Source organism: Bubalus kerabau, chromosome 5 (genome assembly GCF_029407905.1).
Source record: "Bubalus kerabau isolate K-KA32 ecotype Philippines breed swamp buffalo chromosome 5, PCC_UOA_SB_1v2, whole genome shotgun sequence".
NCBI classification, from domain to species: Eukaryota; Metazoa; Chordata; class Mammalia; order Artiodactyla; family Bovidae; genus Bubalus; species Bubalus kerabau.
The window spans coordinates 111503050-111529217 of record NC_073628.1 but is presented as its reverse complement, the minus strand read 5'-3'; the positions used below and the strand labels follow the sequence as shown (position 1 = coordinate 111529217).

At 45.3% G+C, this 26168-nt stretch overlaps 1 protein-coding gene across 2 annotated transcripts in view; it reads left to right on the top strand.

Annotated features, from left to right (window-relative positions):
• Window positions 1-8442: 8442 nt before the first annotated feature.
• Window positions 8443-26168, top strand: part of TNR (tenascin R) — a 94524-nt gene continuing 76798 nt past the window's right edge. The window contains exons 1-5 of one of the 2 annotated variants that reach the window (XM_055583648.1): window positions 8443-8941; window positions 11409-11885; window positions 18240-18503; window positions 22283-22398; window positions 24700-24850. In XM_055583648.1, the coding sequence (XP_055439623.1) occupies window positions 8443-8941; window positions 11409-11885; window positions 18240-18503; window positions 22283-22398; window positions 24700-24850 (1507 nt within the window). Of the gene's footprint in view, window positions 8942-11408; window positions 11886-18239; window positions 18504-22282; window positions 22399-24699; window positions 24851-26168 lie in introns of those variants that run through there. The other variant, XM_055583649.1, reaches the window with a different exon arrangement.

Here is a 26168-nt window from a genome sequence, read left to right as displayed (position 1 = left end):
AAAAGCTACTTAAGAAAAATTTTAGCTAGGGTAAGAGTTAGCCAAGCCCGGGTGACCCAAGCTCTCCCTACATGCCACCCAGAGAGGAGGGCATACCCCAGTAACATGGTATCCCCTGGGCCTAGAGGACCATCCAGGACCATGTCACCTCTTACACATGACCCAGAAACACCTCTGGTGCTCCATGATAATTATACTGATAAGGAGGCTGGAGTGGAGGAAATAAATCAATGACCTCACATGGATTTCTTGGGTGTGGAGCTATTAAATAGCTGCAATACTCGCTTGCACTCTCATTTGGAGAGTCCTTAGCTACCTGTCTTGCTCACAAGTGTTAGTGCCTCTTCGAACCCCAAATGTATTATCTTGTCCCTCAGGTTGACGTTTTCTCCCGCTACCTGTAGAACTCTCTCTGCTTCTCTCTCCAGCCTGGCACTCTGCTATTTCATCTTCCCCATTTTCTCTGCTTTCCCCCTCTTCCCCTTTCCCCCACTCCCACCACTTCATCCTCTGACTGACCGGTTTTGCTTGTATCCTGGAGTCTTACAGCTGTAATGGGATGATTCACCTGAGAGATAGGAAGAGAGTGAGGGAGCCCCTGAGGGGCTCTGCTGGTCACCTCCAGTCTCCTCAGCTGCTTGTGGTGACAGAGATTCTGCATCTAGCTTAGAGGTACAGCCACCACCTCACACCAAAGCCAGACCACAGGTCTCAGAGCAGGCAGAACCCCTCTAAATGAGACCAACACATGGAACGTGGCATTCTTGGATACACCACAGGATTAGACCAGGCCTTCCTCGTAGGAAGTTAGTTGCAAAAATCTGCCCAGCAGCATCGATAAGGAGTGCTATGGAAAGAGACCACGTGCAGAACGGTCAACATTTCTTGTGCTCCAGAGGAAACAGAGATGAAGGTAGAGAAGGAAGCCAGAAAGGGAAGCTTTCAGGGACACAAGAAAGGTAAGCCACTTTGAAATAATTATTAAGTGAAATGAGCTTAGCAAAACTTAGGGCACATTTATTAAGTAGGCATTATATAAGCATAAGATTCATTCCCCTCCCACCTCCAGCAAGCTTCAGAAGAAATGAGAAAAAGTGAAGCCTCCCATTCCATCCATCCCACCCCCTCTCTCTGCCTGCCCTCAGAAAGCATTCTCAGTCAAATGCAAATGGAGACACAAGAGGAAGCAGAGAGGTCCTCAGGGTAGTTAACAATAGCTTGTGACTGAGTGGGCTGGGGACCAGCCAGAGAGAGCTCAGAGAAGTGAGTAAAGCCAGAGGGGGCCAGGGCAAGCCCTGGGTTTCTGTAACTGACGGCTGGTGGGAACTGTCCTGGGAAAGGGTGAGTGTAAAAAATATCTCCCGACCCCTCTAGGATCAAGGTTTACTGGCTTAGCTAGCACTGAGACAGTATGGAGGCTGGGCCCTTTTAAATAAAGAGCCAGCAGACAAGCTTTCCCTCCAGGGGGAGAAGCTAAGGCAATTTCTGGGGGTAGTAGCCTGGACTGGGTGGAGAAAACATTAAGCGAAAAGTCATCGCTGTCAGTAAGTCCTAAATCTGATCCTGGGAGAAGAAAGTGTTGATTTGTAAGAGCTCTCAGTCTTTTCATGAGAGTGCTATGTGGCTGCTAATTAAAGCTGCCTGAAAGAAACAGCAGCTAAGAGTACAAATCGTGGTCAGCAAGATCCGGGTTCAGCCTTGGCTCCTGTGCTCATTAGCTGTGAAATCTTGGTCACATTCTTTGGCCTTTCCTGAAGCTCATTTTCCTCGTCTCCAATAATGGAACTTGAAAGAAGACCTACCACCATGCTGAAATCAACACAGAGCCCTGCTCTGCAACCCGTTTAGAGCAGGTCTGATGATGGATGCCCCCTTTGGATTGGTTGTTGCCTGAGCCATGGGCTCTGCGCTCAGTTGTGTCTGACTCTCTGCCACCCCTTGCACTGTAGCCTGCCAGGCTCCTCTGCCCATGGAATTTTCCAGGCAAGATTACTGGAGTGTGTTGCTATTTCCTACTCTAGGGGATCTTCCTGACCCAGGGATCAAACCCTCATCTTTTGCATCTCCTGAATTGGCAGGTGGATTCTTTACCACTAGCACCACCTGGGAAGCCTGAGCCATGCCAGTTGCTAAATAACTCCTAAATGTCATTCCTCTTAGCATATAGGGTTGTTGTAAGGAATGAATGACGTAATATAAGGAAAATGATTAAGTTGGTGCCTGGTAAATGCTCAGTTCATTACTAGTATGTATTATGGGTTGAAATATGTCCCACAAATAAGATAATGTTGCAGTTCTGATCCTGGTACCTCAGAATGTGACCTTAGCTGGAAATAGGGTCATTGGGGATATAATTAGTTAGGATGAGGTTATACTGGAGTGATGAGTCCCTAATCCAAGATGACTGATGTCCTTGAAAGAAGATGGCCCCATGACGACACAGAGATGCAGGCAGACAGCAAAGTGAGGATGGAGGCAGAGACTGGAGTCATGTATCTACTTGCTGAGGAATGCCAAGCACTGCCCGCCATCACCAGAAGCTAGGAGAGAGGCATGAAATAGACTTTCCCTCGGAGCCTCAGAGGGGACTAACCCTGATTACATCTTCATTCTGGCCTTCTAGTCTCCAGAACTGTGAGAGAACGAAGTTCTATGGCTTCAGGCTACCAAGTTTGTGGTGATTTGTTATGACAGCCCTAAGAAACTCATACAGTATTATCATGGGTAGACTCCTCAAAGGATGATAAGACCATGAGTTCATAAAACATCAGGAAACAGAAGTCTTTAACATTCATTTTAGTCCAATCTCTCATGTGATGGTTGAAAGCTCATCTTCAGCATTCTCACTGAACAGTCTTGGGGCTTGTATTAGAACACCTCAAGTGACCAGGGACTCACTCCCTCTCCTGACAACCCAATAGCTCCAAGTATTAGAAAAATTGTTCTTTACATGGAGCCCAAATCTGTTTCCTTGTAGATTCTCCCATCTGGGGGAAGTTTGGACCTCCCTTGGACCTTTTGCTTTGTAAAAGCCCAATGCTGAAGCATTTAACAGCCCTTTGAATATTTGCATTTCTTGAATAAGTCATATTTGTGCACTTATCAGTTTCGGCAAATGCAATTTCTTTTGTCTATAATGAATTTCTGTCTTCCCCACCTAAAGAGTCAGCTATTAAATTCCAGTTCCATATTATCATCTGATATACCAAGTTATGCTGTAAGGAAAAGTCATACCAAAATCTGTGCTTCAAAAACCAAAGGTTTATTTCTCTCTTATGCACTGAACATCCACTGCGCCCAGCCAGGACACCCTTTATCATAGTCATTCAGATTGAGAAAGCAGTCACCATCTTGAACATTGCCAGGCACCATCAATGCAAAGAAGAAAGCTCTAGAGGGTAGTGGTCAGTCGCTTAGTCATGTCCAACTCTTTGCCATGATCCCATGGACTATAGCTGACCAGGCTCCTCTGTTCATGTGATTTCCCAGGCAAGAATACTGGAGTGGGTTGTCATTTCCTTCTCCAGGGGATCTTCAGGACCCAGAGATTGAACCCAAGTCTCTTGTGTCTCCTACACTCACAGGTGGATTCTTCACCACAGAGCCACCTGGGAAGCCACCGGCCAGCAATTAATGACCCCCTGCCAAAGAAGTGATCCCCGTGAGATCCTCTCACAACCATTGGCCAGTACTAGTGACATGGCCTCACCTTACCAACAGGAGGCGGGAAAACACAGGCCTGGAAGGAGTAGTCCTACCATGTGTCTGGAAAGGCAGGCCAGAAGTACTTGGCAACTGTCGCTGCCTGTCACCCACCACCCTCTGCTCAGCTTCCCCCTGCGCCCCAGGCAGAGTTGCTGTGTCACCTCCAGCCTTCTCAGGGGCATTTTGTGTGTTTGTTGGTCATGATAATGATCACACTGCCTTGGCATTATATTTTCTTGTCTTTCCATCTCTTTCACGAGGCCAGTTGTTTCTCAAAGATAGGGACTAGGTCATCAGAACACCGATATGTGAATGCATTTGAGAACAACGACCATATATATCCCCACAGTAAGAGCCCAGGTCCTTGCGATGGTTCACAAGGCCTTCTCTGATCTGGCCCCGACTCCTTCTCTGACCCCACCCCCCAGTTGCTGGCTTATTCACTGGCCTCCAGGTTCACTGTCACTCAAACTCACCAGGCCAGCTCCTGCATCAGAGCCCTCATCCTTGATATTCCCTTTGCCTGGAACGCTCTTCCTCAGCCGTCTGCTAAGCTCATTACTCGCTTCCTTCAGGTCTCTGCTGAGCAGTCACCTCCTGGGACCAGCCTTCCCTGGCCAGGCGCTATAAGATATCCATGTGGCTCTACTGCCCTGGTGCCTCCTCTGCCTTCTTCTCTCTTCTTTTCCTCCACTGCAGTTACCACTTGCTGACATAGCACAGTGTCATGATGAATGTTACATCATCATGTATTAAAGTATCATATAATATGCACTGTATCATATATTACATATGATACACAATATAACTGTGGGTATTTATGTGTTGTTTGCCCTCCTCCTGCCACTCCTTCCCCCTACACACACACTTAAATATAACTTCTGTGAATAAAGAACAAGTGCAATAGTAGGTCCTCAATAAATATCTGTCAAAGGAATGAATGATAAAAGAACAATATCTCCGGAGCTATCACTTCCCTGGACAAGAATGCTAAACTCCTCCCTCTCCTATGACAGGAATTTGAGTACCTTCAGCAACCTCACCTCATGTGAAGAGTTGACTCATTGGAAAAGACTCTGATGCTGGGAGGGATTGGGGGCAGGAGGAGAAGGGGACGACAGAGGATGAGATGGCTGGATGGCATCACTGACTCGATGGACGTGAGTCTGGGTGAACTCCGGGAGTTGGTGATGGACAGGGAGGCCTGGCGTGCTGCAATTCATGGGGTCGCAAAGAGTCGGACACGACTGAGTGACTGAACTAAACTGAACTGAGCAACCTCACCACCCAGAAGTCATCAACAGTGAGTGCAGGACAGAACAAAACAGCCCCCTGTTCAGCCTAGTCTGGGCTTCCCAGGAGGCTAAGTGGTAAAGAATCTACCTGCCAAGCAGGAGATGCAAGTTTGATCCCTGGGTTGGGAAGATCCCCTGGGGAAGGAAATGGCAACCCACTCCAGTATTCTTACCTGGAAAATCCCATGAACAAAGGAGCCTGGCGGGCTATCGTCCATAGAGTGGCAAAAGAGTCAGACACAACTTAATGACTAAACAACAACAGCCTAGTTTATCTGTGCTTAGTCACTGGACTCTTTGCAACCCTTTGGACTGCAGCCTGCCAGGCTCCTCTGTCCTTGGGATTTTTCAGGCAAGAATACCAGAGTGGGTTGCCATTTTCCTCCTCCAGGGGATCTTCCCGACCCAGGGATAGAACCTGGTTCTTGTGTCTCCTGTGTCTCCTGCACTGCAAGCAAATTCTTTACCCACTTAGGCATCAAGAAAGTCCCATAGTCTGTATTGCAATTAATGAAGCCTGACTCTATAAATCAACTATACCTCAATAAGTAAGTAAATAAATATATACACAAATAAATAAATAAAGCCTGAGTCTAAATAAGGTTTTGGAAGTAACAAAAAATCACACTGTTGACTAATTCATAGTTGGTTTGGTTATTGACGAAAGTCTTGTGTTTTTCACAGTTAAAGCTATACTTTTCTCTCCACATATAATTTTGTAGTTGTTGCTTTAGACTTAGGTGTGGCACCTAACGTTTTTCCCTTTTAATTTTCCTGTCACTGATCTTCCTTTTCATTTCTTTCACTTACTTATTGAGTGTCTGCTCTGTGCAAAAAGCTATGTTAAGTGCTATGGGTGTTACATGATAATTACAATTCTTAGGGAAAAAAAGCTGTTCAGCTATATCAACATGGATCAGACAGTCCAACTCTAGTTCAGCAAATGAGGTAGCTAAGACTCTTAGCCTTAAGTGTAAATGTAAGTTAAATTACTTTTATCAGAAGCTTTCAATGATATAAGGGCAGATGCCACTCCAAGGATGCAATGCCTAGAGCATCTGAAAATGGGAAGCCTAGTAATGCCTCAGATAGAAGGGCTTGGAAAGAGCTTTGAGTCATGAGGGCAGTTTGGTTCAGACATGTCACTCCATTTATCCTTAAGGTTAACTCACCTCATCTGATGTAACCAGGGGATAGCCACCTCTCCCATCATTCCAGGAACCTCACACTTCTTTGAACCAGGGCATGATTAGGTTGAACTTTTTGCTGTCAAATGATGGAGGGGATTTCTCACATGTTCCAGTGATTTCAAGGGAGTCCTTGGATAGGGGAAGAACCGGGCAGTCTGGCTCTAGAGTCTGGAATGGTAATAGCTCCACTCTGCTCTGCTTCCTCTTCATATTGGAAATGAAGATTTTAGTCTAATACGTAACATAGAAAATGTAATATTGGAAATGGTTTTCATAATCGTCACTAATACAGATTACTCTTAATAAAATCAACCCTCAGAAATTGTCCAGTTGAACCGAAATTGAAGAGAATAGTGAATAACTTGAGGATAATGCAAAGATATCAAGTGACTTGGAGAATGATTCAGCCTTTTCTCACCGGGCATTTACTCACTAATTCACCTGTTTATCCATCCATCCATGTATCCACCCACTTATTCATTCAACAACCATGGCATTAAGCACTTTTGCTGTCTTACACACATATTAAATACTGTGGATAAAATGTGCGCTGCGTGCTCACTCAGTCATGTGACCCCATGGACTGCAGCCTGCCAGGCTCCTCTCTCCATGGGATTCTCCAGGCAAGAGTACTGGAGTGGATTACCATTTCCTTCTCCAGAAGATCTTCCTGACCCAGGGATCAAACCACGTCTCCTGTGTCTCCTGCATTGGCAGATGGATTGTTTATCCACTGAGTCACCTGGGAAGCCTATGGATAAGATGTGGTCTGACCTAAATTGACTTAGCAGTTTGGGTCCAGTGGGAGGAGGTAGGAGGTGGGGCTGGCAGGGGCAGAAGCAAAGGAAACTCATGGTCTAGTGTGGTAAATGCTCTCAGAGAGGGTTTCTAAGGAGTTGGGGATGAACTTAGCCGGTGCTGGGGATGCTCCTTAGCCTCCTAATGGAACAGGAATAAAAAGGTGAGAGCAGAATGCTTCGTGGAGGAAGAAACTGGCTCTAGTCCTAGCAAAACTTTCTAATCTCAATGTTCTCGGGAAGATCCCAGAACTAACACAATTTCCATCAGAGACTAGAGAAAACTGAACATTCTTTTCAGGAAAAGCACTGGAGCATAGCCATTAAGAACACAGGTTTTGGAGTCAGATCTGCATTCAAATCTTAAGCTTTCTAGGCAGAATTCACTCCATTACAAGATGGAGACAATCATAACATTCAATCATAAGGTTGTTTTGAGGGTCCAGTAAGATCCCACGTGAGGTGCACAGCGCAGTCTGTATGCAGTACACATTCAGTTGATGTTAGCTGTCATTCATTGCCTTCTTCCCAAACTCATATATATACTTTCACTCTGCTCCTTTGTCCTTAATCTTCTTAGCTCTAATATTACCTTTAGAACCGAAGTCTGTAAGCCTCTTTTCTCTGTTACACAGGGAGTACAAAAGAAATATAATTTCTGTAAAACTGATTTGCATTATAGTAAATTTATCATGCTTCCTGGTTCTTGGTGACTAGGTAACCAGCAGAGGAGCTAATTCATTATTTTAGCAATTCAAACAGGACCTCGGAAGAAAGGCACCCTGCGGTCACACAGCACTGGGACTGTACTAATGAGAAGATTAAAAGAAAGTTCAGCTTACACAGTTCCAGATAATCACAAATGTACCCAAGGATTATTAACAACCACAATTACCTGGAACAAGATTATCTGCCTGCTTGGTTATTCTAAAGTCAACTTGTATTTGAGTTTATAAGTTATTTTGAAGTGGCTGGCGGGGCCCCATCCTAATACACATCTGGGGAAACATGAGGGTATGCCTAAATCTTCATGGTACCCAGCATCCTAATTCTCACCCAGAAGTGAAATGAAGCTCTGAGTTCTCCTAACCACAGAGCCCCTGTCCCGAGTCCTTGCAGGTCCTCTTTGTTGGAACCACCCGCCCAATGAGGGGCCAGACTCATACGTTCTAGATAAACCTTTTGGAAAATCAAAATGCCTTACTGCAGAAGCAGTGTCCATTCTCAGGGATTTCTCTAGAAGACAAAAGGCCCTGGGCTTTCATGAGCCTGGTAGTCACTTCCCAAACACCCCCTTAAAAAGCTTCACTGCTACCCTTTAGTTTTGTGGGACCAGTCACTGCACCGTGCCCAACTGCAGGTCTCAGAGGCCATCTCGTTCATCCCCTGGTTTCTCTTGCATATTCCATGCTTTCTGCTGCAGGCTAGTCTTGAACCCGGAGCTCTACTGAGAGGATGGGGGCAGACAGGGAGACAGTGGTCTTGAAGAACGTGCTCATTGGCATCAACCTGATCCTTCTGGGCTCCTTGCTCAAGCCCTCGGAGTGTCAGCTGGAGGTCACCATGGAAAGGGTCCAGAGACCAGCGGTGGAAGAGGAAGGAGGCGCTGCCAGCTACAATGCATCAGGCAAGGAGCAGCCGGTGGTCTTCAACCACGTGTACAACATCAACGTGCCCCTGGATAGCCTCTGCTCCTCAGGGCTGGAGGCCTCGGCCGAGCATGAGGTGAACACCGAAGACGAGGTGCTGACGGAGTACACGGGCCAGACCTCAGACCACGAGAGCCAGGTCACCTTCACGCACAGGATCAACCTCCCCAAGAAGGCCTGCCCGTGTGCCAGCTCGGCCCAGGTGCTACAGGAGCTGCTGAGCCGAATTGAGATGCTGGAGAGGGAAGTGTCTGTGCTGCGGGACCAATGTACCAGCAACTGCTGCCCAGAGAGTGCGGCCACAGGTAGAGTTCTGAAGCTTACAGCCAGTCTCCACAGGGGAGGGAGGGCGCTGAGCAGACGGGGAGTGGGAATCTGGGTGATTACACCAGTGCCTGAGAAATCTGGCACCTCTTCACACAGAGGGGGAAAAAAAAAAGTGCCCTGGTCTGCAGCTGTCTGTTAATATGCCTCTAAGATCTCAGTGTGGTCCTTCCCCAGGGGATTCGGCATAGGGACTCTCTACAGCGCTTAGCCAGTGTGAAATACATTAACCTAATTTGGGGGGGATGAGTCAGGGAATGGTACATCGGTTCAGCACAGCAACTGCTGTGGCAAGCAGGGAATTTGATGTCTGTCTTCATTCATATTTGGTTTTCACAGGCTGTTGAATTGATATCTATCCATGTTAACCGGAGGGACTAGAGAATGCAGGCGCTCTGTTCACTCCATCTCAGCCTTTCTCCCGTCTGAGAAAATTACAGTCATTAAAACCTCAGAGGACCTGGCCCCATCTTCTCTGGCAAGCTGGAAGTTTCAGCCCCTGCCCCCTCCACCAAAACATGTGGCTGTGCATGTGTGTGCATGCACACCCACTCACAGAGCTTCTTACAAGCCTCTCCCCAATCCAATCCGGAACTTGGATATCTAGCCTCACCCACATCCTAACTACTAACACTTATGAATGACTCTTTTGACCTCTCTGGGAGAAGTCAGCTCATCTTCAGGGCCAGACTTCCTGACTTCATGTCCTATCTCTGCTATTTGCTAGCCTGTGACTTGAACAAGTTGCTTAACCCATGCGTTCCTTTCCCCCTCAACAGACTAGAACAACAAGGAGCTATTAAATATAAAAACCTCCACTCAGATGAAAGCCCGGCCTCTGGTAGGCACTTCATATTCAGTAGCTATTATCAGCAGATCCCCGTGAGCAGAAAGTGTGTTCCCTTTTGTGCCCAGCTTCTCTCACCCAAAACAGTACCTTCTACCCAGTCGATTCAGTCTGTAATGAGAAAAGGACTGTGTCTTACTATCTTGGGTTCAAGCTCTTACCTCTCTAGGGTCTAATATCTCAAGCCTTGCCCAAGGATGAAAGAGGTGTCAGGAATGGCATTTTAATAGGGAGAAATGGCCCCCATGTCCAGAGAGATGTCCAACACATTCATTCTGAGACACCAAGACTGGGGGTAGTCTTTGAGAAGAGAAATATTTCTTGGGTTTTCTCACCTCTTCCTCCTTATAACCAAAACTATAAACAATCTGAAACTGAGGACAAAGTCCAGGTGTTCAAACTCTCCTTCCTCAGTGAGTTTACCTTTTCAGTGGAGTTGGGGAATACAGGAAAGACACAGGTGTCCATGGACATGGGTCTTCAATGCCTGGGAAGCTGGTGGCTTCTGTAAGTGGGCTTTTTTTATTAACCAGCTTCCCACCAGGTTCCCTGGGAAGACGTGAAAAGATCTATAAGGAAGATCTATGTTAATCAATGTCAGTATAGTGTCCTTTCAGGCCATGGGGGGAGGGGGTGCATGAAGTGGCAAAATTAAACAAGGACATAACTTACTTGACTTCCTATCCCCAAGGCCAAGTGCCGAGAAGGATGCCAAGCAAGTACTGCTATGGTGTTCGTTTAATAAGTTTGTTTGATTCATGCTGGACAGATAAATTAACCACTCTAGTTATTGCATGATAAAGCCTAGGGCCAGAGATACGTGTAGAATCCTAAAAAGATTACAGCAAACAGTCACCAAATGAGACAAGTTCTGGGAAACCTTTGAAGTGACCCTGGAGCTGAGCTGTGAAGGATGAGCAGTTAGTTAGATGGTGGGAAGGAGAGAAATAGGATGCATCTGCAGCACATGTGATCTTGACCGCCTCACAGGCCTGATTCTCAGCCTCCATCCCCTCGGTCCCCTTCAGTCTCCAGTGCCAGCACCTGGGCGTGTTGGTCAGGGACTGCTTCCAGGCTCTGAGAACCTCCTTGACCTGCTCAGGGTAGAGAACGGACGAGCCTGAGGATCGACACACTCCAGGGACAGCCCTTCATCCCAGTTGAGGTGTGGCTTGCCCTGTGGCCAGAAGACCCTGCAGGCCTGAACCCAAGTCACCCTCCCTGGGACTTTGCCTGATAATATGCTTGGCTTGGGCTCCTCCCTCCCTGGTCTCCCCTTCTCCCCAACCAGTTTTTTCCTGGCAGCACCTCCCAATTAGCCACTAGGGAATCCAAGCCAAGACACACTGCAGGTGAGCTCCTAAAGGACAAGGGACCCAATCTCACTCGTCCTTACCCTCAACACTATGCCAGACACACACAACCCACATTAGGTAAAAAGATTCATGAAGCTGTTGACATGCCAAGCTAGCTTGAGCTTCTCCCTCAGCAACACAAATTTGGTCAGTGAGCAAGCCGAGGTCTTGGCCTGCCCCCCTCCCCATACCCCACTGCCAGGAGGTTCCACAGCTGCCCTTTGACCTTCTCCTTGGCCATTCCAGGACAACTGGACTATATCCCTCACTGCAGTGGCCATGGCAACTTTAGCCTGGAGTCCTGTGGCTGCATCTGCGATCAAGGCTGGTTTGGCAAGAACTGCTCAGAGCCCTACTGCCCCCTGGGCTGCTCCAGTCGGGGTGTGTGTGTGGACGGCCAGTGCGTCTGTGACAGCGAGTACAGCGGGGACGACTGCTCGGAGCTCCGGTGCCCAACCGACTGCAGCTCCCGAGGGCTGTGCGTGGACGGGGAGTGCGTCTGCGAAGAGGCCTACACGGGCGAGGACTGCAGCGAGCTGAGGTGCCCTGGGGACTGTTCGGGGAAGGGGATCTGTGCCAACGGTACCTGCCTGTGCCAGGAAGGCTACGTCGGTGAGGACTGCGGCCAGCGGCGGTGTCCAAATGCCTGCAGCGGCCGAGGACACTGCCAGGAGGGGCTGTGCCTCTGTGAAGAGGGCTTCCAGGGCCCTGACTGCTCAGCAGGTAGGGAGGGGGGCTCCGCGGGGCCTTTGGCAAGGGCGGTCCAGCCAGCTAGCCGGAGGCGGGAAGAGAGATAGGAGGGAAAATTAATTTAGGCCAAAGAATTGCCAAATGGGTCGTGCTCCTCTGCTTTCCGAGAGAGGTGATGTCTTGAGTCGATCACAATTGACAACATGGGTTTAAGGGGAGAAGAGTGGAAACCAGAAAAGGTCAAGTTTGGGATGAAAGCTGAATCTTACCCTGAGGTTGGAACAAAGTCAATGGTAATAATGGAGACAGCATTTCATTGTCCTTGAGATGGAAGAAAGCGAAGAGTCAAGGGACCCCTTAGGCAAGGGACCCCTCTCTAACTCAGCGGACTTCCCAGAGCTCCATCCACTCTGAAATATTCCCCTTGCCTGTTGCCATATTCTGAGGACACTGCTTTCACAATGCTAGTGCATGAGATGGGGCATAGTCTGCGATAATCAGACTCACTGGGCACTCTGGTTATTTTGGAAGCTTCCATATGGCAAAGTTATTAATTTATGAAATGATCCAGAATCCACATGGATGAAAGTATTTACAGGCAAGGAATTACATGTAAACAGGAATAAATTACTAAAGACCTCCATTAAGCAAGAACTCACAGTCTAACTAAAACACTATGATTCAGTTTGTTCCAAAGGACATATAACAAACTGGAATCAACCCCACATGTGTCTACATCATGAAAACTAACACAAGGGTGAAGTCCCGAAAGGAGGCCCCAAGTCCATCAGTGAGAACATACCAATATTTTATTGGAGATCATTTTCTTTTGCCTAAAATCAGATTATTTTTCATTATCTCACTGTGACTGCTCGTCATCTTCTAAATCAGTGACTGTTACTGATAAATTTGTATTTTAAACAATACAGATTGAGTGATTGATCTTCATCCTTCTCATTCATAGTACAATCTGTAAGTGTCGGCTCAGAGGGCTCATTGGGAAGATTTAAAATAAAAAATAACAAGAAACAAATATTATTAAATCTTCTGATGAGTTGATTCTAGGAATTTTTCTGATCAGATTTCTGACCTCAGTTTAAGGGGGAGATTCTGGGAGGCCAGGTCTTTTATTCTTGAGCATCAGCAGTGATTCCCACCTACGTACCAGAGCAGTCAGACAAGTCTTCTGCACCTGCAACTTGAATTTCTTTTGAAAGATGAATGCAACAAGGTAAAGGAAAAAAAACAATTCACTGCTTAGGAAAAAAATGTTTCTCCATTTTTCCCATAGTCAATGGTTTCATGCAGCCTCATACTTTTGTTTACTGAATATCTTTCTGAAAATATAGTCATTATACCAATTGTTCAGAAGGAAAATTCAAGCAGAAATTAAGCTGCATCATTTACAAACCCAAGGTCACTAGTAATTGCTGGAAAGGGGACGCTGAAGCATGATCCCAGCTCTCACTCACAGGACAAGGCTCTATGAGGCCCCACAGAGGACGCTAAGGGTTCTTCTGGGCCCTTCTTTATGTGTGGCTGCTGTATAGTTCACATTCTTCTTAATAAAATTGATCTGTGTTGGGCTGTACATACCTGTCATGTTCTTCCTGACCCTCCTTTTCCACCGGGATGGGTTCATTTGCAAATGGAACCTTAATCGGATCCAGAGTACAAACTGAGCTGGAGATGACCCTTCTGGTCACGTGGGGAAGACTCAGCAGCTGCTAGCGTAACTACAACTAGGCTGAACTCAATCCATGAGCCACATGTTACCTCCAACACATTACCTCTGTGCTGTTTGATTGAGGAAGACTTTTGGACAACCAGATAAATTACTTTATAGGTTCCCAAAGCATGTGAGGAGGGACAGTTGCATAATTTCCATCTGTTTCTATAGCAACCATGGAGCCACCACTCATTGCTGGAGGTGCTGCTCTCAATGCTTGTCTTTTAAACCAAATGCCATGGGTCTCTTCCAGAGAAGTATCTAGGTCATTATATAAAGTGCTACTTCGCCTGCTCTTGGTGAGAAGGCTCCAGGAGAGGGGCTGTTTACCCGCTGTTTGACATTTCTGACCAGATGCACACACGCCAGTATTACTATTCGTCTCACCAACAGCAGGAAGGAGAGGAGAGAGGAGAGTGGGGAAGGTGAAACCGAGGAGAACCACAACACACTTCCTGACTTTCCTTTCTCTCTAGCAAGGGCATGGAGAATGGAGGCCCATTGTGTGGACTTCATTCTGAGGTCCATTAGGCTGCTAGAGCTTGAATGCAATTGAATAGAGTTGACAAGACCACTCTACTTGACTCCCAGCCTTGATCTTTCTCACAGTGGGCCATGAGACCAGATCTCAACCTTTCTGCCTCTACTCTCTGGCCGGGTAAAGATAATAGAACAACAACAAAAAGAATATGAACACTTAAACCAGGCCTTAGAAAGAAGCTACTCAGGGCTTCTCATTTTACAAACTGAAAAAGCAGCAGCCCTGGGAGACAGGAAGATTTTTCCAGAGCCAGACAGCTAATTAATGGCAGAACAAGAATAAGAACTCTGGTCTCCTACCAACTTCTAGCACTCTTTAATCCTCCCTAGAATGCTAAGTAGAGTGGAATTGGAAAATAAAAATGGTAAAAGCCACATGCATAAAGAAATAGTCTTTTGATATGAAAGCTGAGCTCTGTCAGGTGATAAAAAAAATATTAAGTGTTGGAGACAGGATAGGGGTGCTTGTTCAACCATTTGTCCACATGTGCCCCCAGTGAAGGAGGTTAGTGTGGGAGGTGGCCAGTGAACTGGTCACAAGTCCCTGTGAAGAAGCAGGGTGAAAGAACCACCAGAGTTGGGGCTTGAAACAATCCAGAAAGCCATTCTTTGGACTTTGGTCAGACATGCAGAGATTCATCACCATCAGCCTCTGTGTTGCCCAGCACTGCAGCCAGTCCGAACTTGGGCACCTGACCTCATTCACTCCTCTGAGCAAGACACTTCATGGAACTAATTCCAACTGCTCTCACCGCATATATGCAAAATTGATGCCAGATCTAAAAAGTAAACAGCATGGCATCTTTGCAGATAAGCAACTCCAGTTCCTCAAGCTACAGTTAATTCTTTTTAACTGCCTGCTCATCCATAAGTTTCCAAGTTGGAGCCCCAAATAAAGCAAGACTAAAAATACTTTGTGTGGTTTTCCTGGTGGTCCAGTGGTTAAGAATCTGCCTGCCAATGCAGGGGATACAGGTGAGATCCCTGCTCTGGGAAGATTCCATATGCCATGGGGCAACTAAGCCAGTGTGCCACAACTACTGAAGCCCATGTGCCCAGAGCCCATGCTCTGCAACAAGGGAAGCCACCGCAATGAGAAGCCTGCCCACTGCAACAAAGAGAAGCCCCCGTCCACAGCAACTAGAGAAAGCCTTCATGCAGCAAAGAAGACCCAGCGCAGCCAAAAATAAATAAATAAAAGAATACTTTACATCAGCCCCACTAAATTCCTTGAATCAAGGCATACGGCTCTTTTATAGTTTGCTTTCTAGTTCAATATCATTTAATTTTATAAGAATTATTGACACCCAGTGTATACAGCATCTGCTAAATTATAGGGTGAGTGTTGATGCTGAGCCACTGCTCTCAAGAATGCTTCTTCCACCATGGACATTATTGCTTCTTTCTCATCAGACGTGAAGGTTGTTTTTCCCACCACCCAGGCTCAGGTCTCAAGATTAAAAATTTGCCAAGCTAAGTTGTCAAGATGAGAAAATCCTTCTGCAGTCTTTTTAACTTTAAAATCCTCAAATGTGCTGTTTGGATCATTCTCTATTGTCATGATTAGCTTTATTTTCTGGAGAAAGGAACAAAAAATGAATTCACCAACTTGTTCTGAATGCCTAAGAATTGTTGGTGACGAAATTTGGAATGGCCATTTCTGTCACCATGACAGGAGGAGTCCCACATTGGAAACTTGGAATTAATGTGTTGAATCACAAAAGGCAGGCACTAGAGAATCCTTCTTAAAAGAGGTTTCTGACCTCTAGGATAAGCACCAGTCTGGAATTTCCATCCTAAAAGACAGTCTGAATTGTTTGCTGATATAGTTTATTTTTGAGGCTCTGTACAAATGAAAGAAAGCATCTGACACAATCCATAACCCATCCTACAAATTGTAGGAGGAAGAACATCTAGGGTAGAAGAGTGTAGACCGAGTGTAGAAGACCTCCGCTTGATGATCAGTTCAGCTATGACTCAACTCCCTTACTTTTGACAAGTCCTTTTGCCCGGGTCTGTTTCTCCATTTGTAAAGTTGGAATAATTATATCTTCCCAATCTACCTCATAGAGCTGCTTTTAAATGATTTTTTTTTTAATTCTAGTTAGATGGTGCTTCATAGACTGAGATGCTATGCAAATGTAAGTTGTATTGCACACTTAGAGTTCCTAAAATCATTGCACCTGGGTTCAAATCCTAGCTTCTGTATTCACTGATTGTGTGACCCAGTTTTCTTCTCTGTAAAACAGGGGTAAAAATAATACTGATCCCATAGTGTTGGTGAGAGGATGAGATGAGAAAATCCACGTTAGAATGTTTAGCCTAGTGCTTGGTGCATAATAAATAATTAATATAATCATGCAAAATACTGTTGGTTCTATATATCAACTGTTCCTTCTTTGGTCCAAGAGTCATTCGGTATGCATTATACAGGCTAACCCAAAGATCTTAGTGGAATTCAAAGCTCAATCATGTCAGAGTTAGAAACAATACAAGCTTACAAGTTATTTGAAACTTTATTTAAATTTCATTTACATACATCTAGCTATATAAATTGTTAAAAATAACGTTAATTTTGTTTGTTTGTTTTGGTCAACATATGACTTCTTAAATCACAAGAAGTTCTGCTAACTAGACTGTTTCAAACCATGAATAGTTCCTGAAGCAAATGCCCAGTACTGCAAATATATGTTCCTAATGCCCATCATATGAGTCTTCATTTCTGCCTCTGATGAGGATTTGAGGTTGAGCAGCATAGAGAGAGCAGGCACTTCCCACTCACATGGCCCCGTGACTAGCAGTCCTCAGTCCTCTGCTTGTGTAAAGGGGAAAGAGTGAGAATTCTCAGAAAATTCAACACCAATGACAACACTTAAGCTAAACGAAGCCTCCACTACACATAAATTTATAAGTTAATTATGACTACTTAAATACTGGCCTGATCTTTGATTTCATCTACAGACAGGTCCAATTACAGGTACACTGGTATTAACTTCCTAATTGGTCTTAAAGTTTCATTATTTAATACCCCCACTACCACTGAATCTTCACTTCCCCAGGGAACCATACATGAAAGGCTATTGAATAGTCTTTGAGAAGTAGAACAGGAATGCTCCTTTGTCATCATCCCCTATGTCAAGGTTAATAAAAATTTGTGTAACACAAGTTACATTTCCAGAGTAATCTGATAACAATTATTTATTAAACTACCAAAAATATTAGCCAACATATGCTGTTAAATATCTAACAACTAGCTCTCTGAGGGAAAAAATAACAAGCTCCACTTTGTAGCATTTGCCAGCTCCCATGGTATAAATACTCCCTCCATAGCCAGTTTCAAAGTACCAGCGTGAAGTCACTAAACGTTGAGCTGGGAACAGCTGTGCACTAGAACACAATCAAATAGTACTGGGTTGGTGAAAAAATTCATTTGGGTTATCCACCCAGTTCACAGAAAACCCGAATGAAATTTTTGGCCAAATATTTCTTCTCCAGTGGCTCAGTGGTAAAGAACCCGCCTGTAATGCAGGAGACATGGGTTCGATCCCTGGGTTAGGAAGATCTCCTGGAGGAGGAAACAGCAACCTGTTCCAGTATTGTTGCCTAGAAGTCCCATGGGCAGAGGAGCCTGGTTGGTTACAGTCTATGGGATCGCAAAGAGTCGAACACGACTTAGCAACTGAGCACGCATGCACTATTTCTACCAAAGAGATACAACACAGGTGAATTGCCTTAAGGGCACAGATAATAGTAAAATGCAGTGAATTCGTTTGCCAGTGATGAGTCTGGAGTATTTATTACTTTTGTTCTTAAGGTAATTATCCAATTCTAAGTTTAGACAATTTCATGTTTCACAATGACTATTTAAAAATGTCTTGCAAAATTTGACAACTAACTTTTACAAGTCAGTAGGAGCAGGCTCCAGCCCACTGCTAACTCAGGGCCCTATAGAGATGAGAGAAAGACAAGAACCTGCCCGCCAAGGGACTTCCCGATCACTCCAAGTCAGCGGGCTGAGAGCACAGACAGGGCATGTGGGGCGAGAGTGAGGAAGTTGAGTCCAGCGTGGAGAAGGCAGACCTCTGAGCTCATGCTATCTGTGTATTGCCTCTTGGTAGTTGCCCCTCCAGAGGACTTGCGAGTGGCTGGTATCAGCGACAGGTCCATTGAGCTGGAATGGGACGGGCCGATGGCAGTGACGGAATATGTGATCTCTTACCAGCCGACGGCCCTGGGGGGCCTCCAGCTCCAGCAGCGGGTGCCTGGAGATTGGAGTGGCGTCACCATCTCAGAGCTGGAGCCAGGTCTCACCTACAACATCAGCGTCTACGCTGTCATTAGCAACATCCTCAGCCTTCCCATCACTGCCAAGGTGGCCACCCGTACGTACCATTTCCCCCTCCTGCTTCATTTTTCTTTTCTCCTACATGAGATCATGGGCATTCATGATGGTAGTGTCTTTTCTTAATTCTTCAGGGATGCCTGCAGTTATCATTGCTCTCAAGGGGAAGGGCTTCCGATGTGACCCACTTAGGAAAGGGCACATCATTAAAAAGACACTTCCAAAAGAGCAGAGTTTCCACATCCCAGACAGCCCCTATCTATTATAGAGCCAAAAGGACAAAAAGTACTGTAATTGTTGAGTTTTGACTTGTTATAAGCTTAAGTCTGATTAGAAGTCAAGGAAAGTATGAGACTTACACAGACTTTGAATCTAGTTAGAGATTCAAAACCAGCAGATATGAAATAGGACATATAATAAGCAAGTGCTAAATGGTATATCACAGATGGCGAGTGTATAGCACAGTGGGAAAAAAATCTTATTTAAAACCACAACTGAAAACACCCACTTCTCCTCAGAGAGAGGTGGTATTATGTCTTTGTAATCTTTTGTTTAGTAAAATACCCTGATGGTCCATTTCGATTATAAACATTGAATCTCTAAAGCATCATTTAGGAAGAGTCAATGGGCAAAAGAGAGACAGAGAGCATGCTAAACCCTTTTCTATGAGAAATGGAAGTTTCTCTTTTTTATTTATAACAGAGAAACTGCTATAGGTATGTATCTATATTTTGCATGCTTATTTAAGAACAGAAACGTTTTAAAAGATTGCATATCAACTATTAACATTAGTTACATCAAAGAGCAGAATAAGAAAGAGATGGGAAGGGGCTGTTATTTAGTTTTCTTTATATACTTCGGAATTCTTCAATTGTCTTTCCAACCCCACTTCTCCAGCTCTCAAATGCCAGCTGGGTGTTGTACAATTCAATTCAACTCAATATCTATCCACCTGGAGTTAGCATCAGATCCGACAAACTAAAAATCTCAGTCTCTCAGGGCTGCTTCCACGTCGGTTTTCAGCCACGAGTCAGAGGTTGTCTTGGGTCTTCTGAATAGCCAGCTTTACATTTAAGGGGTTCCCACAACCCCTCCTTAATTTTGGTAATTCCTTAGAACTCACAGAGCTCAAGAAAGCACTTTGCTCTCTATAACCAATTTCTTAGAAAGGATGCAAGTCAAGAACAGCCAAATGGAAAATATACATAGGGCAAAGTATGGTGTGTAGGGTTTCCATGTTCTCTCTGCACAGTAACTCTCAGTAACTCCATGTGTTCACAAACCCAGGAGCTCTCAGAACCCCATTGCTTAGGGCCTTTATGGAAGTTTCATTATGCAGGCATGATTGGTAAAACCCCTAGCCATTGGTGATTAACTCAAGTCAGCCCCTTTCCCCTCACTGGAGGTTGGGGGCAGAAGTTCCAAACCTCTCCCTAAATCACTCTTGGGTTTTTCTTCAAACCAGCTATCTAGGAGACCCGGGCTACCAGGTATCTCATAATCATACAAAAGATACTCTTTTCCCTCTGGGGATTCCTAGGGTTTTAGGAGCTGTTGTGTTAGGACAAAGACCAAATACTTTTTTTTATTACATCACACAGAGATTTTAGTAGTGGCAGGAGACCAGAACAAGATGTGACCATGAAATATCAGCCCCTGGGTTGGTAAATGAGACTGATCACCAAATATGGGATGAGTGATCCAAGCCCATTTGGTGTAGGTCTCAAATGACAAGATGGTATTTGGGTAACAAATGCCAAGAAAGTTCAGAATAAGAAGAGGTTGAAGTAGGAAGGTGGTGCTGATGGTTGGAGAAGGCAATGCAACCCATTCCAGTACTCTAGCCTGGAAAATCCCATGGACGGAGGAGCCTGGTAGGCTGCAGTCCATGGGGTCGCTAAGAGTCGGGCATGACTGAACGACTTCACTTTCACTTTTCACTTTCATGCGTTGGAAAAGGAAATGGCAACCCACTCCAGTGTTCTTGCCTGGAGAATCCCAGGGATAGGGGAGCCTGGTGGGCTGCCATCTCTGGGGTCGCACAGAGTCGGACACAACTGACGTGACTTAGCAGCAGCAGCAGCAGCTGATGGTTAAGAACCTGCCTGTCAATGCAGGAGACATAAGAGATGCGGGCTGGGTCCCTGGGTCAGGAAGATCCCCTGGAGGAGCTCATGGCAACCCACTCCAGTATTCTTGCCTGGGAAACCCCATGAGTGGAGAATCCTGGAGGGCTACAGTCCATAGGGTCGAAAAGAGTCAGACACGACTGAAGCGACTGAGCACACATGCACCAAGGAGAAAGAGTTGGCTTGGAAGGCTTCGTGGAGGCCAGGGTCTTGAGTTGTGCTGCAAGCATAGGGCAGGCAGAGGGGAAAGGATTTAAGAAGTCATTTTGTCCCCTTGCTTCTCAGGTGACAAAGATCCTGTTGGAATATTGGACTCCGCCCCTCTGAATGCTGAGTTTTTTTTAATATGCCTATAATTATCTCTGTTTATATCTGACCTTTTTTTTTTCTTCTTCTTCTTCTTCAATTCCTCTGGTGCCTGAGAACCAGTTTAAAATATCTGCAGTGATCGCGTAGAGAGGCAGGTCACCATCTGCTGCTTTCCCCACCTTGCTCTGGGATGAGTCACCACAGCGAGAGCCTGGCCCGACTCCCAGGCCTCTCTGCTCTGATCCACGTGCACCACGCGTGGCATTTATTCTGCCAATTCAGGGCATCCCCTCAGGCAAGCTCCCAGGTGACAAGGACAGAATCATGTAAACTCACCTGACGCACCTTCAAGTGGGTTCAGGAGCCGCCCTGCCTTTCACCAAGAAGCCTGAGGAAGCTTCCAAACAGGAAGGAGGAGAATCTGTCCGTCTTCCAATGGGAGGGTCCCAGGAGAGGCGCAGCTAAAAATGGGATCAGGCTCCCTGGAGAAGTGAGAAAAGTCGTGCCGTCGTATTTCAGGGCTGGTAATTGGAACTCCATTAGGACCAGTCTACTTCCACCTGTGTGCGCATGTGTGTGTTTGGGGGTGGGAGGGGTGGGAGGGTGTGAGGAGTGGAAAGCCAGGGAATCAGGAGAGGAACTAAAAACAAGATTGAGGTGAAGGTGAGTGAGGGAGAGGGGGAAGAGAGAAGCAAGCAACAGCTGGAGAAAGAAAAGCATGAACTCGTGGAGCGAAAGCAGAAACTCCAGTATCTGTTACTGTCCCTTATTTACACCCTTGCTTGGCTTGGCTGCACATTTTGCTATACAAAATGGAAATTTCAGGCCATCCTAGAGGTGGCAATTTGAGCTAAACAAGATATTCTTAGTGTACAACATGTGATGGAGAAAAGCGTTCCAGTCTCTGTTCTGAAGCTGGCTTGCTCCACGCCTTTCACTAATTCTCTCTGTGCCCCCTTCTCCCAGGTGTGAGAAGGAACAGTGACATTAACCTTCACACCGCCTCTCAGAAAACCTTAAAGCCTCCAAAGACGGCGTTTGGTTTTTCTGAAAAAGGCATTATGTTAAATGCCAAGACTCAACACCTTAGTAAGGAAAGGGAAGTGTGACTTTTGGATTTTAACATCAACCTATTATGGAATAGAAAGCATAAAAAGTACTTATTAGGTGTTCGTTAGGGTTACTCCTCTATTCGCTCACACTGAGCGCCGACACCACAGTGCCTGGGCCCACCCCTTGCCTGGAACCCAGCGTGTCTGTAATGAGGTTGGGATAGCCCATCACATGCCACGGCATCCATGGCATGGAGGGAGCCCAGGTACTGCTCTCTGCCCCTGCCAGGGCTAGCCATGACACCGTCACCCACATTGCTGTGTTCCAGATCTCTCCACGCCTCAAGGGCTCCGATTCAAGACGATCACAGAGACCACCGTGGAGGTGCAGTGGGAGCCCTTCTCATTCTCCTTCGATGGGTGGGAGATCAGCTTCATTCCAAAGGTAACCCCCACCTGTCAGATGGCCAAACAGCCTGATGTGGCATACCCACACCCTCGACTTAGGATTGGGGCAGCAAAAAAGCCACCCCCTACACACACACACAATCTCTGTCTCTCTCTCCATGCCATTAAGGACACAAAGGGGCACTTGGCGGGCTACAGAACATTTCTTTCACAAAGGCGTGGTAATGACTGATTAACAAGAATGGCCCCAAGCCTGGTACCCAGGCCTTGGATGACAGGAGAATGAGGGAGCAGCCACAGCCCAGCTCTCTGCTCAAAAAGCTTTAGGTTTTTAGCAAGCTGCAACTTCAGTGAGTCTGAAAACCTAGATTTTCACAAAGTTGAGGCTTCTCTTTAGGACACAAGAAAAGCTAAAGCCAATCGGTCTCATAGTCAACCCACAACTTCATTCTGTGCAGGCAGAGGCCCCAGAAGTCGGCCTACATGGTTTCAGGCTCTGAAAGTCAGAGATGTAACACAAAAACACCATGCATAACCTAGGCATTGAGAAAAATGTTCCTTAAACATTTTGAGCTGAAAAGGGTCTTAAGATTTCTTTCCATTCATCAAAGTGGTATTTTATTTTATTAACCTGAAAATTAACTTTTCTAAGTTGCCAGAGGTGCCTGACTAGTTCTAATTTTCTAGGAGTTATTAATGTGACTGATGTTTTCCCTAACTATATCACTCATGAGGGCATATATATATATATATACATACATATACATAAAATGTTTAATCACATTCCTTTCCTTTGTCTTCATCTTTCAATATTAAAGAGCATTTTTTCAAATCATTCATCAGACTTAATGACAGATGACACATTTTTGGCTAATAAGACTACGATTTTACCATTCCTTTTACTTCAAAATTCTTAGAGGCATGGATTGTTGAAACTACAAAAGACTTTCAGATTCACAGAGAATGACCCTTCATTTTACATCTAGTTTGTTTAGTTTATAGAGAATAAGACTCAGTGAACTTAAACGATATCAGACAGCTGGTTGGTGGCAGGCTTAAAACAAGAACCTGATCTCTACTTCTTATTCCAGGGCTCTGTCCCCTGAACTGGACAGGATACCTCCTTCTCTTGTGGGGATATAGTCATGACATGCCAAGCTAACTACATTTAAGCAGATATTCTATATATGTAGTTTCTTATATGTTTTATCTGCATTAAAATGGTCAAAGAAGTATGGTGGGCGATTGGATTCATAACAGAGCAGAGAGAATCATGCCGCTCTGCTGCTCAGGCAAGACAAAACAATGCCAGGATTGCCTGTTTTACATCCAATATGTAAATTCCAAATGAGAGTGGGGCTAGCCGGGGCTTACCTAGGTCAAATATACAGCCACATACAATAACTGTATGCTCTGTAGGTTGAGGCTAGTGGGAGGCACTTGTCACATTGATTTATAAGAGTATGGATATAAAATACATATAGGGCACTCCAGGTGACATGAACAGAGACCAAAGATTATAAGAAAAGGACTGTGCCACAAAAAATAGCCCTCTTGTCACCTCCACTTCCAGAGACACAAAGAGAAAACGTATAAGAACAGGCCAACAGACAGACAGGTGGGCAGAGAGATGCTAAACCCTGGACTCAACGTCATGTTGATCTTTTTCGCTTCCTCTTTCACCAGTGTGTCTCTTTCTTCTCTCCTTTGTATTATTCTTTGTTCTCCCCTTTTCCTCTTCTTTGTACTCCATGGTTGTGTCACTGGTTCCTAACTCATCTGGGTAAAAGGGAAACAAGACAATGACAGATGTGCAGCTGGTGTAACACTATGAGAAACTCCAGACACAGCAAAATAATAGCTCCAGCTCATTAAAAAACTCAGAACATCTCAGTTTGAAATATGTTGTCATGTACATAAAGATGTTTACACACATACACACACAACTAGACTCTTCTAAATAGCCAAAGGCATGCTCACCATGATAAATGCCAAAAAAAAAAAAAAAATCTGATAGGTGGTAAGTATCAAACATTTCATTTTTGGCAAAAATGTCTACATCACCTCATGACTAATTTTTATTGGCAAACTCAGGAGAAGCAGGGGAAGCCAAAGAAATGTTCTTGAAAATTGGTTCTCCCTTTGCCAAATCCTCATAGAGTGGTGGCATTCTTCTTGAGCCTGCTGGGAGCCATTCCTGGCCCCAGACACTCAGCTGTCAGCCTAGAGGGCAGAGAAGCATTTCTCATCTTTAACTCACAATCAGGGTCCCATCCTTTCCCCTCCTATTGATTTCCTCTTCTGGTTTCTCTACTTCTCCCTTCCTTCCACCCACCAGAACAATGAAGGAGGGGTGATTGCCCAGCTCCCCAGTGACGTCACATCCTTCAACCAGACGGGACTAAAGCCTGGGGAGGAATACATTGTCAATGTGGTGGCTTTGAAAGAGCAAGCCCGGAGCCCCCCTACCTCGGCCAGCGTCTCTACTGGTGAGTGCCTCCAGCCTTTCTCCCTCTGACAACCCAAGGTTCACTCAGGAAGAACTGCAGACTCAATCAAGAGAGACAAAGGGATGCTAGGACTTCTCCCACAGCTGAAATTAATTTTGGTGCCTGGAGATGGAGCTTACTCCATTAGATGCTTAGGTGAACATCTTCCTTATTCTTGCAAACCCAGAAACCCAGGAGAGTATTCTGAGAAATTCTTTGTTCAGATCTCCAGTGTGTCTGTATTCTGATCTTACTCATTAAGAGACTTCATTTGTCAGCCCCTAATATCTTGAGCTTTGGAACCAGCAAGAGCTAATACACTCTTGCTTATTGTGAGGCATGCAGAAAGTCCTAAGATGCTTCCCAAACCTCGATCCATTTGACAATGATGAACGATAATACCTTCTTCAAAGAAATGACATGAGGATTAAATCAGATAAAGCACACAAAGTGATTAGCACTGAGTTGATGACAGTGTGTATACATACACTCAGAGAACACCTTTCGAAGTGACAGAGCAGGAGGAAACACATCATTCCAAACCAGTAAGTGTGGGTTGGGTCACTGTTCAAGGTGACAACTTAAGTAGATTATTATTTCATCTCCACAGTTCCTCTCATGCAAGATCATTATATTTCTACGTTTGAGTCATTAACTGTATCACATTTTGCTTTATTGTTTCCTTAGCTAAAAAAGGATATTCAACCTCAAAGCTGTAAATTAACAAATATAATGCTTGTGTGCACCCTCAACCAAGGATTTCTCAAAAGTTATAAATAGCTTCTGGTATCACTTTTGGTTCTCATTTTATTGATGGAGGAGCTGAGACTCAAAGGTTAAGCAACACTCCCTGTAACAGAGACTGAGTTAGGCGAATATTGGGAGAGCTTTATTTTTTTTATAAACAGAAACTGACACCTAAGAAAACCAGTCATGAGTCCAGGGCGAAGGCCAGGTTGGCCAGAAAAGGGAACCACAACACTATATAATGAGCCCATGTTTATGGATTAGTGATTCATACTTTGTTAACTGGATCCAAACTAAACAGCCTCAGGTGCTGAGGTTTGTGCTCAGTCAAGAAAACATTGGTTTAAAACTATTGTGGCACCAGATTATGCTTCATTAGAGCCCCAGGGTTCCGTGACAGCTCCTCAAGGCAAGGAGGAAGTGGAGATCCCAGCCCCTTATTACTCCCACTCCCATGTCCCTCCCACCTTCCCACCAAGGCAGTTAGTTCCACTTTCATCTCTTTTATATTTTGTACAATCATTTAAGATTTTCTTCTTTTAAAAAAAGAACATGACCCCCCTCCTCCCCA